The sequence below is a fragment of the Cyclopterus lumpus genome, chromosome 17, assembly GCF_009769545.1.
Source record: "Cyclopterus lumpus isolate fCycLum1 chromosome 17, fCycLum1.pri, whole genome shotgun sequence".
In the NCBI taxonomy this organism is placed as follows: Eukaryota; Metazoa; Chordata; class Actinopteri; order Perciformes; family Cyclopteridae; genus Cyclopterus; species Cyclopterus lumpus.
In genome coordinates this window covers 16,655,030-16,672,213 of record NC_046982.1, presented here as the reverse complement: position 1 = coordinate 16,672,213, position 17,184 = coordinate 16,655,030, and the positions used below count along the sequence as shown (strand labels likewise).

Genomic DNA, 17,184 nt, shown 5'->3' with positions numbered 1-17,184 from the left:
AAAATGGGACGTTTTTATTGGGATTTATTTGGAACTTAGATTTGTGTTCTTGATTGTCTTCCTCTTGTCTGTGTATCCCCCTAATAAATGAAAGGCTAAATTAACTCAAAGTACTCGGTAGAGATGTGGGGCGAAAGTCATGCTGGGAAATTCCAGCATGTCATTTTTTTTTTTAAACAGTTGAGTTCAGGCGGGTTCTTTAGTTTCCAACGAAAGTGAAACCAAAAAAAGGCCGTGTGCTCAGAGGGCTGTCCCACGACTAAATAAAACCCAGATCGGCTCTGTGAATCTCTCGACTCTTGGCTTTGAGCCTGAACGCATCTCGCAAATACCCGGAAGCGTGTCGACATCACCAACAACAAACACACCTGCGCCACCTGACAGCCCGCCGCTGTCGTTTCTCCGTGACTCCGTCTGTGACAGCCGGTTGGAGGCGGTCCCGGCGGCCTCGCACGAACACGCGGACAATTGAAGACGTAGTCGTCGGCTGCTCTTCGTCTCGCTCCATCTCACGGGGGACACCATTGATCGGTCGCGTCCTGTTCTCCTCTCGCTACATCCACGTTAGCTTAGCGGGCTCGCTGGCAATGCGTGCGGCTTGAGGAGCTCTTCCTCTTCGCCAGTTCCGCTTTCACAGGCTGACCCACTGGAGGATACATCCTCAGACACGTTCCCTAAACTCACGAGCTGCCATGGAGCCGTGCGCGGCTGTGGGCTGTGTGAACATCGGCAGCCTGACCAGCACCTTGCCGGTGATCCCGTACCAGAAGCTGACGGACCTGTACTACCTGAGCAGAGGGGGCTTCGGCACCGTGTTCAAGGCGCAGCACTCGGACTGGAGGACCACGGTGGCCATCAAGTGCCTGAAGCTCGACTGTCCCGTTGGAGAAAGGTACCTGCGTCGGTGTGCGCACTATTTTAGGCCATACTTGTTGTTTCATTGTCCCAGGACGACAGTATCACTGTCTTGCTCATGGAAGAAACTGGCACAGATTTATTGAAATCATATATATTGTTCTTTTAGTTTTTACTTTTTAATGTCGAGAGGCCTGTGGCTCCATTGCGCGCATGTGTGATGATGGGATAGAGCTGTCCGCTCAAATGAATCTCTACTGACTCCCACAACTCTTTTTAGACCAGAATAGTCCACTAAATATTGGTTAATATTAACATTTTAATGATGAGAGATATTCAATGATCAGGATTTATTTTAATCAACATGTCAGTGCTCTCTGGTGGACAGACAATGCAGTGGAGACCCCATTTCTAAGTCATATTAAACATATCTTGTTATGTCTGCGCTGTTATTTCTTGTTACTTCGGCCAACATGCAGTATATGCCAATACTAATATATCGGTGAGGCTGTTGTTGAATCCCAGGATGTTTGTCACAATATCATCACTTTGCCTTCCTGCAGTTGAGGTTCAAGAGAAAGAATGCAATGGGGTGGGCAATAACTATAGTTTTAATCTTTTTATTGAATTTAAACTAGATCATATTGTGGTGATATGATTAATTAATATTGTTATTCCACTATGTACTCCAGATCAAGGATTCTAAATAACGTGTTTAAAAACTATCAAAATTAGAATTGTACATCTCATTTTATATTGTACATCAATATCCTAAACTAAGTATCCAGGTTAATATTGTGATTTATAATTCCAACTACTCTGTATTGCAGCCCTAAAGACAATTGTCTTCCGTATGTCATTCATTTGGCGTGCTTTCTGTAATTATGTCTATGCCGACAACACCGAAATGACATCACGGTTTTGCCATTTTATATTTCTTTATGTGAGAATGAAGACTGACTCTGTCACTGGCTGTGTTTCAGAGAGAGGAACTGCCTGCTTAAGGAGGCCGAGGTGCTCCACAAAGCCCGGTTCAACTACATAATCCAGATCTTTGGTATCTGCAACGAGCCAGAGTTCTTCTGCTTAGTCACCGAGTTTATGAGCAATGGCTCTCTGGACCTGTTGCTCCACGAGGTAAATATATGTCCTGGTTTAATTTCATAAATCTAAGACTTGCTCTTTCAAATAACTGCTCTAGTCTTGTTACTATAATCTATGAATCCTTATTCAAGAATGAATAAGGATTCAAGATTAATAAAACAACGGCTGACCTCTGCTGCATTTATATTATTTTCCTCTTTCACTCAGGAAATGAGAGCAAATATGTAACTAAAGTATTAAAAGTCACAAATGCATGTCACGGTGTTTGTTTCTGCAATTTTATTTAAAAAATGGTTAAAGTGAAAGAGTCTCTTTATGTTTTTGGTAAGCTGCTCTGTATCTTTTTCTGCATTACTCGTCATGTGTACATACGTCATGGTATGCGTGACTGTTGTTCAGCAAGCAAAAGTGGAACTTGAAAGTATTCAGTCCATGATGAAACTTAGAAAAAAGAAATAAAAATGAGACAAATAAAGTTTTGGGCAATCCCCCCCGGTCTTGGTGGGGTAACATGTCTTTCCCTTTTGTTGTGTGCTCTTGTCAAGCTCTGTTTTGTAGTCGGTCTCCATGTGATGCTCTGAATTAAAACAGGGTCTCTTCCTACAGAAGGACATGTACCCCGAGCTTGCCTGGCCTCTGCGACTGAGGATCCTTTATGAGATTGCCTTAGGGGTTAACTTTCTTCACAACATGAACCCACCCCTGTTGCATCACGACCTGAAGACGCAGAACATACTGTTGGGTGAAGAATTTCACGTTAAGGTATGTCTCAACAAGACTTTGGAACAATATGAACTGGATGTGTGACAAAAAGAAACACACATTTAAGTGTAGGTGTCACTGAGTGTGGTTGTCTGTTTGTGTATTTGTTCAGTAAATTCCCATGTTACTCACAAAAACCATACAGTAGGGCACAACACTTTTTTTATACAGTAAATTCAAATTGTTCTCTGATTTATGTTGCTCAAATGGGAGGATTTTCGGCTTTATTTTGTCATAACGTATATAATAGTAAACTGAATGGATTTGGACCGTTGCTCTGATATGATAAGAAGTCTTATGATCATCTTGGGAAATTATAATTGGCTTTTTTCACAATTCTTCACAATTTCTTTTTTATATTTCTTCAACAAAATGTAGAAAGATTCTCACTAAATTAATCAATGACAATAGATGATAATTGCAAGTTTCAGTGTTAATTATTAGCTCTTTGGATATTTTGAGTCCACTCAAAAGCATGTTGTTCAAAGTGTGTAATAGTAGCTATTATCCCACAACATGGCTAAAGTTCTTGGAGCCTCAATCAGTTGTCTTTAATTGGAAGAAGGAAAAGCTGAGCCAGAAAAAAACAAGTTAAAATAAACTACCTTTTTATCTCTAATTATAAATGATTGCTAATGTTGTGCTATTTCTCGGCCCAGATTGCTGACTTTGGCCTTTCAAAGTGGCGGCAGCTGTCCGTCAGTAAAGGCTCGGGGTCCAAGCCCACAGAGATGGCGGGGGGCACAGTGATCTACATGCCCCCTGAGAAGTACGAACCATCCAAGAGCCGTCGGGCCGATGTGAAGCACGACATGTACAGGTGAGACAACATACCTCAATAACTAGTCATTAGAAATTGGTTGAACAATATACAACAACAACAACAAGTATATTCTCCTTTTAATCTGGGTATCTTTCAGTTTCTACAACATGAGTTCCTTCTAAATATGTTTTATGTTGATTTGGTCAGTGGTCAAATCATTGGGTGGAATTTGTGAATGGATGAACTCTCAATAATAATAATAATACATTTGAATTGTATAGCACTTGAAAAAAGTGCTCAAAGGCACTTTATATGGTAAGAAACAGAAACAATAAAAGCATTAATAGTATAAACAAGAGAGATGACATTAGAACTGTAATAAACAAAACCAAAACATGCATAACTAGCATCACAGGATAAAAGCAGATTTAAATGAATAAGTTTTAAGTTCAGTTTTGAAAGTGATGGAGAATGTCTGAGGTGGTGGGGGGAGAGAGGAGGTCGGTGTCGGTGCAGGAGGTCAGAAAGGTATGAAGGGGTTCAGGGTTGTGAAGGGCTTTGTATGTGATGAGGAGAATCTGGAACTGGATTCTTTGCTGTATAAAAGTGGAGCTTTTTGAAGGGCTGAGGTGATCTCTGGTGCGGGACTAAGAGACCAGACAGACCAGGTTTTCCTGACTGGCGAGTTTATACAACCCCACTTCGAAGAATCCAAAATATGGATTGTAATCTCTTGGGCAATGGGCTTCGATTGCAACAACAGTCAATTGGTCATTGGTCTTCCTCAAAGCAGCTCCTCTGGTTAGCGTGACGTAACGTCCCCTAACTCAGAGGGGGAATACCAGTCGGAGAGAATGATGTAACTCTAATTTCCCAGAACTGATTCTCTCCTGCATGTTCACATTGCAGCTACGCCATCATTATGTGGGAAGTCCTGTCCAGGCAGATTCCATTTGAAGGTAACACATTTTTTATTATCTACTGTTTGCTTTTTTTGGGGGGGTTTCTCTTTCATTCTGTTCAGCTGCTCTTTGACTGAACTTTCATGGGGCCACCAGACTAATCACTGACCCGTGTGTGTGTGTATTTGTATGATCAGAGGTGACCAACCCAATGCAGATCATGTTCAGTGTGCTACGTGGGATGCGTCCTGACACGACTCTGGACAGTCTGCCCTCTGACATCCCCAGCAGAGAAACCCTCATCAGTTTAATGACCTGCGGCTGGACCACTAACCCTGATGAACGACCTTCCTTCCTCAGTAAGCTCTCACAAATAACTCTTTTGCAGCAATTCCTTTCTGGCACATTGACAAATTCCACCCTCTCAGAGGATGACACTGTTGAACCAGTTTGACCTTCTTTTTTCTTTTTTTTATATATCATAGTTCAGGATATTAAATCCTGCTCGTCAGTGCAAAATTGTACCCTGACAAAGCAGTGACTAAGTATCAGCTTCCTGTCACATTATTGAAATGTTCTTCGCTGAATCATTTTATAAACGTAACTGTTGTTTTACATTCAGAGACAGTTTTCATCTCATAGCCAAAACGGACAAATGTTGTTAGAAGAAATTAAAGTATTGGTTTAACTACTTTGTGTTATTGAAAACCCCAAAACTGAGGTACTAAATGTTTACAGAAAAGAATATTCTGTCCTGTACTGTTTACTAGATTTCATAGTGTGAAACTAAATCGTAGAAATGTGATTTTCTTTTTTTTTTTGTGCCATTGTAGAGTGTCTGATTGAACTAGAGCCCATGGTGAGGAAGTTTGACGAAATTGACTTTCTGGAGGCCGTGTTGGAGATCAAGAGGTCAAAGGTTAGTCGTCTCACTGTTTAGTGTGTGTGTGTGTGTGTGTGTGTGTTTGTGTGTGTGTGTGTGTGTGTCTGTCTATATATTATAAGACATGTCAATCATTTTGGGACTAATGGAAAATTCCAATCTTGTGTTTTAAATTGTGTCACTGAATAGTCACCATTTATTGCTTTTTACTAAACTGGGAAACACAACAAGTAGTAGTTGGTGTCTTCTATATTTTTAGATGAGTATCAGTACGAACAATGAAATGCAGCCAAACTTCCACCAGGAACTCGTGAATATTTAACTGTGTGGTCAGATACATGAAAACACTTCTGCTCCATGGCAGTTTGTAGTCTTTTTTGCTTTTTACGAAATAAGGTCATATTCGGATTAACAGCAGATTTTATTAATTAGATTTTGGCATATTTTTTGATTGTTCCCAACTATTAGTCTCTATCAGTGGGACTCACTCCCCTCTTCTTGCTTGTGCCTCCACAGAGGATGCAGAGATCCGACTGTTGTTCAGCCCAGTCAGTGAGTGAGAAGAGGAGTGAGGATGGACCCCTGAACGTGCAGAAGGACAGGCAGAGCCCCTGGCCGGTCAGTAGCTGAAATGTCTGTCCAAATATCAAGAAAAGGTTTCATAATAAACAGCCACTACATGCAAGCCTTGTCCGTTTTTTGTATCATTTCTTCAAGGTCCCAGTCTTTAGCTTTTAATCCAAAATCTAAGAAGAATAATAAACACAATATTTGAGTGGTGTACAGTTACAAGAGGAATTTAAATTGGATCCTTTGCCTTTTTGATTGGAAAAGCTACAAAGTGGCCTTAAGATACAGAGCGACAAGACTGCAGATTGATTAATTGGATGGATGTCATCATATTATTGGTGTGTAATTAGTTGCGTAGGAAAACTTCATTTTTTTTTTTTTGTGCTACAGGAGAGCTCCACCTCAGGCTCGGGCTCTTTTTCCTCCCAGGACACAGATATATCTCTACCAGGCGCCCTTACCAGCAGCAATGCTGCACCTTCCAAAGGTATTTACAACAGGACTGACATTTCATGCATTGGACTCATTGAGTGGATGGCTATGAAACAAAGGAAACAGCTTGTAAACATCTGTCAACAATACAAGCCTGTTCTTCTACTCTTTCTGAAGCAGAGAGGCTTCCGTCGTCATTTTTATGTCATACACTGGAGCCTCCTGAGTCTTTGAAGGACTACTCCATAGGCAACAATCTGAACAGCGACGACGACATCAATGATTTGAGGCCATCAGACCCGCATGTCACTGAATATGAGACGAAGCTGGTGAACCTCACCCTCAAGACTCAGCCTCAGCAACAAGGTACAACCAGTGAAAGCATAGTGACTGATAATGATAATACAGTTCTGGACATTTGAAAAAAAAAAATGTACAACCCGAATCTCTCTTCTCTCCTCACATGCAGCAGAATACTCTCCCCCATTGCGGCACTCCCCTCCCTTACAAGGCCCGATGGCCCAGTGGATCGCGACACGCCGCGAGGAGATCGTCTCCCAGATGACGGAGGCCTGTCTGAACCAGTGCTTGGATGCCCTGCTGGCCAAAACCATGCTGATGCGGGAGGATTATGAGCTGGTGGTGACCCAGACCACACGCACCGCCAAGGTGCGCCAGCTGCTGGACAACTGTCATCGACACTGCGAAGACTTCTGCCGCATTGTCGTCCGCAAGCTGCGTGACAACAAGCAGATGGGCCTGCAGCCGTACCCGCCTGAATTGAGCTCCCCCACCCTCGTCCCCTGCGCGCCACCGCTATCCATGTCCTTCAATATCCCCAGGAATGTGTAGCAACAGTGAAAGCTAAACAATGGAAACAATCCAGATTATAGACTGGGCCGACTTTACACTACACACAACTACCGCTTTCGGTAAGATGGTTCCCGTCAGTCGTACCCTCAAAGAGGAACTGAAGGCTGGGTCAGCAAAAAGAGTCACAGGTACAAAACTAAGCCACTTCCTGAGAAGGGTTTCCACTCACGAGATCAAATGTTTTATTCTGTGCAATCAGAATCAAAAGATTTTTAAGGGATCAGTATTTAACAATGTTAATGAGGTTATTTATTTGTGTGTGTGTGTGTGTGTGTGTGTGTGTGTGTGTGTGTGTGTGTGTGTGTGTGTGTGTGTGTGTCTCACACTCAGCTGATCTAAGTAAGTGACAGAAGGACTGTTAATATGCTGGAAAACCTACAGCAAAAAAAACCTACAGCAAAAAAAAAAAGCAATCGTACTCTTAAAGTCTCCTGTAGTCATGGGTGAACCATCCTCATGACGTGTACCCCCTGAGTGAAGTGAGTGTGTGTGTGTGTGTGTGTGTGTGTGTGTGTGTGTGTGTGTGTGTGTGTGTGTGTGTCCCTCAGTGTGTTTGTATTGAAGCACATGGCCGACATTCGATCTGTGAGAACTGCACAAGGCCTTCAAGAGCCAATGATGGCTAACTATGTGGTTTGGGATGTTAACGGCTTTACGTAACCGAAATGTTGAAATGAGTCATGGTTTTGGTCACATGCCGTTTGATCGTATGGAAAGTTTTGGAGTGAAGAGGAAGTTGAGATTGTAATATAACACTCAGAATGAGAAGGATGGGCGTGTCTGCATGTCCGTCTGGATTGAAAGTGGACCAAAGTGATCTCAGGAGTGGCCTCGCCTATCCGTATTCTTAGTAATGTTCACTTTAGACTCCTCTGGATGCAGAGTTATAGTTTATGAGCTTCACATTCTTTGATCCTTGCTCCTTGTTCCAACCTTTACTGCACAAACTCTTGGTTGTGGGCTACACACAGAAAATAGGGACTGGATAGTTTTCAAGAAAGTCATTGTTCTAGACCAGGAAACTCAAACTAACCCATTGAACACTAGTTAACGGTTAACTTTTGACATTACAGTAGTTTATTTGTGTTCAAAAACATTAATTAATGTGTCTGCTGCTCTTGAATATAATTTAAATTAAATCAATACTTTAAAACCAATAAATACAGTGCATGGCCTAAGTGCCCACATACATATTATAATATGTGTAAATCTGTATATAAATACGGTTGAGGAAGAAATTGCCAAATATAATTTTCTGTTCATGACCTGAGTGCCCACTTAAAAGATTACAATGATGTAAGTCTAACTTTTAAGATGTAACAAACAGAGCAGACAAGTGTTTAAACTATGATGTGCAATCTATTATAAGTCATATTCTATATTCCACTAAATTCACGGCCCATTTAAAAAGTTTGTTTGGCCGCCAGCTGTAGTTCCAGTGCTGTCAGGTTATCAACCTTTTCTACAGTAGCTGTGCGTCCCAATCAAAACGACACGTTTATATAATAATAATAATAAGTATCTTTCTTTTTCTCGTGTACATAGATCAATAACTGTTAAATGCAAGACAATAATAATAATAATAGTCATACAGTTTTGTCTTCACTTCACTGAGACTATATGGATTCTTCGAGCCAGAAAGAAACTAATTATTTCTGTTTCCATGACACGGTTTCAACCTTCAGTCTTCCTTATCGCCATGTTTATATCTGTGTTTAATAGAACTATAACATTAACCTTCTTTTTTATTTTTATTTTTATTTTTTTTATGAATGAATTGTTTGCCTTTTACTATAACATGGTAAAAAGTTCTGTTTACAGTTTCCTAAACAGGAAACGGAGTCAATATCTTCAGATTTACCCCAAATACAAACACGTGTTTCTTGTTTTTACTCATGAAAGCTACAGATTAATTTATTGTCAAAATAGTTGCAGATGAATTTATTGTCGATTGACGGCCTGGTGGTTTCAGCTGTGTTGTGTGCACATCGGCCTCTCGTTACGGGCCTCGTGTCTTCATCACTGCCCTGAATGACAGACGTGGAGCTGTGTCACGCCCTCAACTTCAACAGAACCAAAACCTTTTGTTTTGTTCCACAACATTCGGTCCAAAGAAAGTTGAAGTTCCATTAAAAAATAAACTTAAATTTCCACAGTTGGAAATGAGCCGCAGCAGGTTATTGTTACAAGAAATCGCACACAATTATATAATTTAAAAGACGACAAGAAGGCCAAGCAAGGTTGATGCGTTTCCATAATGTTGGACGTTTTCTTGTGTTTGATAACTATGTCTCATATTCTGCTTACTATAGCAATGTGCACAATCCTTTTACACGTATCAAAAAACTCTGAGTAGAAATGCATTTGATATCTTAAATATGTTGTAACATATATTTTGTACTGGAGAAGATAGTTTCATGTCTTTTTTTTAAATATATATTTTCATTTGTGATCACCTGTTTAAAACTCACACATTGTTTTTGTCAAGTGATGATTTGTAGAATTGCCTCCTGAGATATATATATATATATATATATATATATATATATATATATATATATATATATATATATATATATATATTACTTTAGTGCTTATGTCCATTATCAGTTCAAACAAGAATATGATCTGTTACAGACCTGTTGCCGTTGTTTCAACGGAAACTACGATTTTTCATATATTGTCTCAAACTCTTCATTAAAATTGATATTCTGTTTTTTTTACTTCTGCTTTCTTCTTCCTTCTTGTTTGTCTTTTGATGTAATATTAATTCAATGGTAATGTTTACTCTAAATATGCTTTATATACAATGTTACCATCTATATAGAGCTGCTATTGGGACGTCAAGAAACAAAAGGTTTATGTATAGCCACAGATTACTGAACTGTCATATATATATATATATATATATATATATATATATATATATATATTTCATTCCTTGTATCGCAATATGTTCTGTATCGTATAATCTACTGTGTATGTTGACCCAGAAACAGCTCCTGTCCTCGCTGCCAGGGGGCGAGCGACGAGGTCTGCTTGTCTCTGAAAATAGCACATGGGGGGACATGTGGGTGCAGTTCGGTTGTCCCGGTATTACAACATCACCCGTCCTGTTGCTACTTCTCAGATGTGATCTCACCAATGTCTCACTGCCTGGTTCAGAGGAGCACTGACTTGAGGAGACTATACACGTAACACACCTGTTGATCTTCTCTAAGTAAGCTGACTTTTTTTACACATTGTCCTTTTGTGTGCTAATTTACAACCTTACATGTGTTTTGTTCCTGTCGAAAGAGTGGACTACTGGTGGAAATGTTAGTGTGTGTGTGTGTGTGTGTGTGTGTGTGTGTGAGGCGACCATGCGTGACCTTTTCTTGTATCATGGACATGGCGTTCCGCTTCATGCTTCAGGCTTGGGAAGTGTAGTTCGACATGAAGAAGTATACTTAAGAAAATCGTGTAATATTTATATGGAAGAACAGTTTGTCAAACTGGAATAATCCCCCTTTTAATTCCAGCCCTTTCATCTCAACGCCAGCACTGGCGTGATGGAGGATCTGAAGCAAAAGATGGGGGTCATGTCACAGACAATATGCCCGAGTTCACAGGCTCCATCTGACGAGGACTTGAAGGCCCAGAATAATGTGAAAGAAGAGAAAATGCAGTTGAGGAGAGAAATCTCCCTTTTGAACGGGATCTGCCTGATTGTGGGGAACATGATTGGCTCTGGGATCTTCATCTCGCCGAAGGGTGTACTCATGCACAGCTCCTCTTACGGGCTGTCTTTGCTGATTTGGGCTGCTGGAGGCATCTTCTCAGTGTTTGGGGCGTTGTGCTACGCAGAGCTCGGCACCACCATCCCCAAGTCTGGAGCCAGCTACGCCTACATCCTGGAGTCGTTCGGAGGCTTCCTTGCTTTTATCCGTCTGTGGACGTCCATCCTGCTGATTGAGCCGGCCAGCCAGGCTGTGATTTCCTTGACCTTCGCCAACTACCTGGTGGAGGCTTTCTACCCCACCTGCCATCCGCCGTACGATGCTGTCCGGCTTATCGCTGCAGCCTGCCTCTGTAAGAAACACTCCTGTGTAGGTGCACAATTCATCACCAATAAAACATAAAAGTCTGTTCAATTACAAGAATTTGCAGAAAACACTCACAGTACTGCCTCCTAGTGTTTTATATATTTATATGTACACCGTCATACCCACTTTGACCTCACACCAGTTAATGACTTCAATCAAGCACTGACACAAAACACTTACCCTTAAAGTTATAATCTTTCAGATCTTAATTCAATACAAACCTATTGTCCTACTGTTTATTGTCTGCATTTGCTTTCAGCAAAATACATACATTTACATTCAGTAATGACCTCCCTATAGAGTACTTCCATTGTTCGTGGCGGAGTCCGCCACTGGACACGTTCACAGGAAACAGCGCGTTTTTGTTTAAAATTGTATCGAATCGAACTCGGCCTCACTATCGCTGTATGAGAGGTGTGTGAAATTACATGTTCTTCTTTCACACTAAAATAAATTAAACTGGTGAAGCACATGGTGGCTTTACATAAAACGCAATACACGGATATGTCAGTTTAGACAATATCCCGATTTTTTTCCTTCTTTTATTTCACTCATTAAGGATGACATGAGCAGAAACAAGTGGTGCGTGGGTATTATAGCCTCGGTACATGTCTAGGCCCATTCATCCCAGTATTAAATGCAGTAACCCTGTGTGGAAGTGGCACCAGCTATAGTTAGACCGTGGACCAGTGTGGTTTACAGCCTGGCTTTGTGCTGTGAAGAATGTAATAAGCAGAAGTGCTATTTAGGTGAGAGAGCAATGCTGTTTCTGTATCCTCATACTAACTTTGGCCTACGTGGCACATAGTCAGCAATCTCCAGCTTGGAGCTGAGCGATGTCATGCTACTAGCTATCCATTTTGAAATTCAAGTTATTACATATTGAGTATCGCAAAGAGAAAAACATGGTTTATCATTGTTTCCCGAATGCTTCATTTTTGGAAATGCAACCTAACAAGAAAGCAGAAGTTGTACCCAAAGCTGTATCAGGCCTTGTTTGTATGAATTAACTTCTCAATCATGCAGATGAAGGTTCATTTATTGCCCTTTTCCTCTGGTTTGTCCAGGTATGCTCATCTTCATCAACTGTGCCTGCGTGAAGTGGGGGACGCTGGTTCAGGACATGTTCACCTTCGCCAAACTCATGTCCCTCTGCCTCATCATCACTGTAGGACTAATAAAAATAGCAACTGGTAAGATTACGTAGGAGTATTAACGCATCAGTGGAAACCAGATGAATGTGTGCTTTACGCTGTGACTTATCTTGATGTAGGAGAAACAAAGAACTTTGACCGCCCGTTTGAGGGCTCCTCCACAGACCCCGGAGCCATTGCTTTGGCCCTCTACTCGGCTCTGTTCTCCTACTCCGGCTGGGATACACTTAACTTTGTCACTGAGGAGATTCAGAATCCTGAGAGGTAACACACATACACACACCGGTACACAAAAAGACACATGGAAGTGTAACCATGAGCCCGCACATGGACACGTTTGATGCTTCGACTTGAAGTCTCTGACTAGCTTGAAATAAGGTGATACAGATGAGCCGGTGGGAATAATACTTAAAAACTAAAAACTATTTGACAAATTAGAACTGAATATTTTTGTATCTTACCCAGTCAGACATTTGTTTGCTTTATTTTAAGCTGCTACACTAAATATTTCTATATTTACAGTGGTTATAGTGACTACTATATGGGGAAAGCGTTGCTTCTAGTGATGATTATCTTGACTCTACAGTTTCCCTTTTCTCTACGCATGAGGGTAAAACACGCCTTCCATATGTTGGCTTCGCTCTCTGCAACTTTGTTGTTTTGTTTCAGTGTCACTGCTCTCACTCATTGACCTTGTTTTCAGACACAGAACAACACTAAACGGAAGGTAGTCCAATGTAGCAGCTAGCTGGTGAACCTAGCGAAGCATTTATCAACTCGAGGTATTTCAGGAGTTGGTGGAGACCAAACACAGAGCCAATAGAGAGTAAAGACTTTAAGTTGTCGTGTGTTGCACAAACAGGACTAAACCAATGCGAATGTTGCTCAATAGCATGCTGGACGTGCAACTGTTTAGCCTGATGATAGCACAGTTTCGTGTTTACCACTGCCTTCAAGTGGCCAACATATTACTCATTGCAGGGTAACGCATTATTTTCTGATTAACAAAACATTTTGTACAGAGCCAGATGCAATTCTCCACATTGCTGGATTTTTATTGTATATTCCTTCTTTTTCTTTTGTGAACTTGAGCTGATATCACACTGTAATCAAAAGACATCTAAAAATCATTCCCCCGAGCAAAGGAAAATAGGCAGCAGAGATTGAAATTGCAACTTGAGTAAATGTCTTAACATGAATCCTCTGTAATCTGTTTACTGCAGCTTTGCAGTGAGTCACCACACACTCTCTGTGTTGTTGTTGTTGTAGGAATCTGCCCCTGGCCATTGCCATTTCCATGCCCATCGTGACCATCATCTACCTGCTGACCAACGTGGCGTATTATGTGGTTTTGGACATGTCATCTCTGCTGGCTAGTGACGCCGTTGCTGTGGTAAGAGACAAACTGTTCCCTGAGAGTGAGGATTCCCTCCGCTGCTAAATATAGTCCTGAACTTGTCGACCCAGGACGTTTTTCCACTGTGACGTGAATGAACCGTGTCAATCTGAACCCACAGACCTTTGGGAATGCAGTGCTCGGGCCGTTCAAGTGGATCATCCCTGTTTCGGTGGCCATGTCCTGCTACGGGGGACTCAATGCTTCCATCATTTCTGCCTCACGGTAATCAGGAAGTGCTGAACAGACGCTGATTTTAGGCTTCTATTGTTTTGCCAGTAACTTTCCATCTTTGTTGATCGTGAAGGTTGTTTTTCGTCGGCGCCAGAGAGGGCCACCTCCCCAACAGTCTGAGTCTGATTCACCTGCAGCGCTACACACCCATACCTGCACTGCTGTTCAATGTGAGAACCATTTATCGTTCCATTCAGATTCCTCTACTGCATACCCTTACGCGTAGCACTTCAGAGGACAAACTGTTTTCACGCGCCACAACTGGAATATGAATATATATTAATTTATGTTCTGCAGGGGTTAATGGGTCTGATCTTCCTGTGTGTAGAGGACGTGTTCCAGCTCATCAACTACTTCAGCTTCAGTTACTGGCTCTATGTGGGTCTGTCTGTGGCCGGCCTCATCTACCTGCGCATCACTCAGCCAGACAGACACAGGCCTGTGAAGGTGCTGCTTTATTCACTGTTCAGATCATGCTGAATGAATTTATTTAATATGGTACTTAGTGTATATGTGTGTACCATACACACACGATGCTACAGGTCCTGTGTCATAATGTTTAAAATATTGTTCTAGTTTGAAGTGATACTTTCTGTAATATTTTAATTTTGAACCCCATATTTATCACTTGTTTATACATTTGGATTCAAGACAAAAAAAAATGTTGATGCAGTGAAATGCAGGGTGACACACTCTTCAGGCTGTGTAAAAATGAATACTAATTAGAACAATTATAGAAAAATAAATATAATATAAGCAGAATAAGTATTAAGAAATTAAAGTGTATGTTTGCCCAGTGTGTAGGTGACCATTACATATATACAAATGTAAAATGTACAGTTGTGAGGCAAAATGCACAATTAAATGTTGTAAATATTTAAATGTGCAGGCCAGTGCATGCGATTCCCAATGTGCTCCACAAAACAGAGGAGACACAGAGGTCAGAGGTCAGCGCCCTGAGGGGCTGAAGCTTCTTCTTTATCCTCTTCAACCGACTAGTCCAAAACTAAATGAAGAAAGAAATATACTTACGTCACAGAGTAGAGAGTTCTGTAGGTCTCTTATTAACACAATCTGAAGCACTGATAGTTTCCATGGTTTACATATTGGCTTAAATTAGCACTCTGCGAGTTGATATCAGATATCAGTTTACAAACTGACCCGAGCCGTCTTTTTCTCTCCACAGTTGACTCTGTTCTTCCCCTTCGTCTACTGTCTGTGTAGCCTGTTCTTAGTGATCGTTCCTCTGTACGGAGACACCATCAACTCTCTCATCGGAATTGGCATTGCACTGTCTGGGGTGCCCGTCTACTATGTGGCCATTTACCTGCCTGAGGAGAGGAGACCCAAATTCATACGCAAGTTAAACGGTAAGCTCAAATGTCCGTGTGCAGAACAAATGATATTTTGTGTGTTTTAATGACTGCCCTGTGTTTGTGGAGCCGTGTTCAAATGAAGACATTTCCCTGTCGGTCAAATAAGTGTCACGTGATTTGATATCACGTTCCTAAATGCAGCATTAATCATCTTGCATGATGAGTCAACTGTTACTGACCTCTGCACGGCCACATCTTCCTCCCCTCTTTTCCTCCTCCAGACTTTGTCACCAGATCGGCCCAGATGCTGCTCTGCTGCTGTCTGACTGAATTTGACACCGAGGCCGACGTACAAGCAGGTGGTAAAACGCAGTGAGCCGCAGACAATCCGTCGCTCATTAGCCGGCGTTCTACCGGAGGCCTCCGTCTGGTCCGTGTGTCGACATTCTTTTCTCTCACGAACGCAAGGAAGGCCCGGGCCTCGCGTGGACAGAGTGACGTTGGTGCAGGAGTTTGTGAGGATTACTCCTCCCAGGTCAAGTTACAAAAAAGGTCCTGACATCTCAAATGACTCACCGCGGAGGAGCAGGCACTTGAGGAACTGCAAACTTTTGCTTTCTTGTGAAAATGAGATACATTTTTTTCTACGGAGGTCAAGGAATATCTTCTATGTGGATCTCATCAAACTACGGAATAAATATGCTCACTTTTTAATTTTGTTTAGACTTTTAGTGAAGCTGTAAACCAAATTACTTTGTGCCTGGCATTGTTTAAAACAAATCCATCAAATAATGACTGTGGGGTTGGAATTGAATCAATCATCAGATATTTGTAGAGTTTGTATGAAACAGTTTATTTTGACCAATTTAAGGAGGCTTTTCACCACTCTTACACTGCATTGTGTATCTTTGGTACGCTATGTTTGCTCCACGTTATTTCAGAGCAGGTTTGTCGAAGCAAACAACCTCCTGCAACTGGACGGTAGCTCGCTCGCTCGCCATTTGCAGGCTTCAGCCTCTCCACAAAGGGGAGCTGTTTCATTATTGTCAGACATGCCAACCTGAGCCTTATGACTGTCCTCCCCTAAAGAAATACTTTCAACTAATCGATTGAAAATTGAGTTCCTCCACAACAAAATCACACTAAAAAGCACCACTTTTCTTGGAAATATGAAAAATGACAATCGACTAAAGAAATCTTTGTCAACTGAAATGAAAATGACGAATTAGTTAATTAATTGACTAAAATGGGGCAGACCGAGCAAGAGCGTGTCATGCTATTGGCGCAGGTTGGACTCCAGCTGCAGTTTCATGTGTATTAATACATTTATAAGATGAATAATGGGGTGCTGACTTGGACAATCACTACTTGTTGTGTTATAAACTGTAACACTTGTCATTTTAGACATAGTTTGTCTTTAGGATGTATCTGTTTATTATTTATATTTATGTTTCTTCATCGCATTGCCTTGTGATAAAACTGCATGCGTTTTAATGCATCCTATTATTGAATTATTTTAAGTACCATTTTCTAAAAGCCACTGTCACAAAAGAAAGGAATTTTCTTTGCAAGTTTGCAATAAATAAATATGTATTCTTAGTCAACCAGATTGAAAGACAAATTAGAAACGAGATGCTGTTGGAGTGTAAATACAGGGAACTGAAGTCAATCATCACATCTATCACACTGCCATCTTATTATTGAGTTGTGCTTTGTTTCCAACAGAAGCTCACAAAAAGCTGTATTTGTGTTCTGATTCAATTCATTTATTGTAAAATCATCAGCGTTCATAAAATATTGAAACATTGTTATGGGGCATTTTCAGGGACAGTTTCATATCGCTGTGTTCATGTAA

At 41.2% G+C, this 17,184-nt stretch overlaps 2 protein-coding genes across 5 annotated transcripts; both read left to right on the top strand.

Moving 5' to 3' along the window:
* Positions 1 to 183: 183 nt before the first annotated feature.
* LOC117745930 (receptor-interacting serine/threonine-protein kinase 2-like) lies at positions 184 to 7,553 on the top strand. 3 transcript variants are annotated; one of them, XM_034554555.1, is made up of 11 exons: positions 184 to 892; positions 1,839 to 1,992; positions 2,566 to 2,721; positions 3,381 to 3,541; positions 4,394 to 4,443; positions 4,584 to 4,745; positions 5,220 to 5,305; positions 5,786 to 5,887; positions 6,230 to 6,326; positions 6,449 to 6,637; positions 6,744 to 7,553. In XM_034554555.1, exons 1-11 carry the CDS (start codon positions 693 to 695, stop codon positions 7,121 to 7,123), a joined length of 1,737 nt encoding a protein of 578 aa, XP_034410446.1. In that variant the 5' UTR covers positions 184 to 692; the 3' UTR covers positions 7,124 to 7,553. The 3 variants fall into 3 exon arrangements, with proteins under 3 accessions (XP_034410446.1, XP_034410445.1, XP_034410444.1); XM_034554554.1 differs by having other exon boundaries at positions 185 to 892; positions 6,452 to 6,637; positions 6,741 to 7,553; XM_034554553.1 differs by having other exon boundaries at positions 187 to 892; positions 6,741 to 7,553.
* Positions 7,554 to 10,668: 3,115 nt separating this feature from the next.
* Positions 10,669 to 17,140, top strand: LOC117745932 (Y+L amino acid transporter 2-like). Of its 2 annotated transcripts, none has more exons than XM_034554556.1 (9): positions 10,669 to 11,215; positions 12,297 to 12,422; positions 12,503 to 12,647; positions 13,653 to 13,776; positions 13,901 to 14,004; positions 14,087 to 14,183; positions 14,311 to 14,460; positions 15,200 to 15,383; positions 15,611 to 17,140. In XM_034554556.1, the coding sequence occupies exons 1-9, from the start codon at positions 10,696 to 10,698 to the stop codon at positions 15,703 to 15,705; spliced, it is 1,545 nt and encodes a 514-aa protein (XP_034410447.1). In that variant the 5' UTR covers positions 10,669 to 10,695; the 3' UTR covers positions 15,706 to 17,140. The 2 variants fall into 2 exon arrangements, with proteins under 2 accessions (XP_034410447.1, XP_034410448.1); XM_034554557.1 differs by having other exon boundaries at positions 15,238 to 15,383; positions 15,611 to 15,724.
* The last annotated feature ends 44 nt before the right edge of the window (positions 17,141 to 17,184 follow it).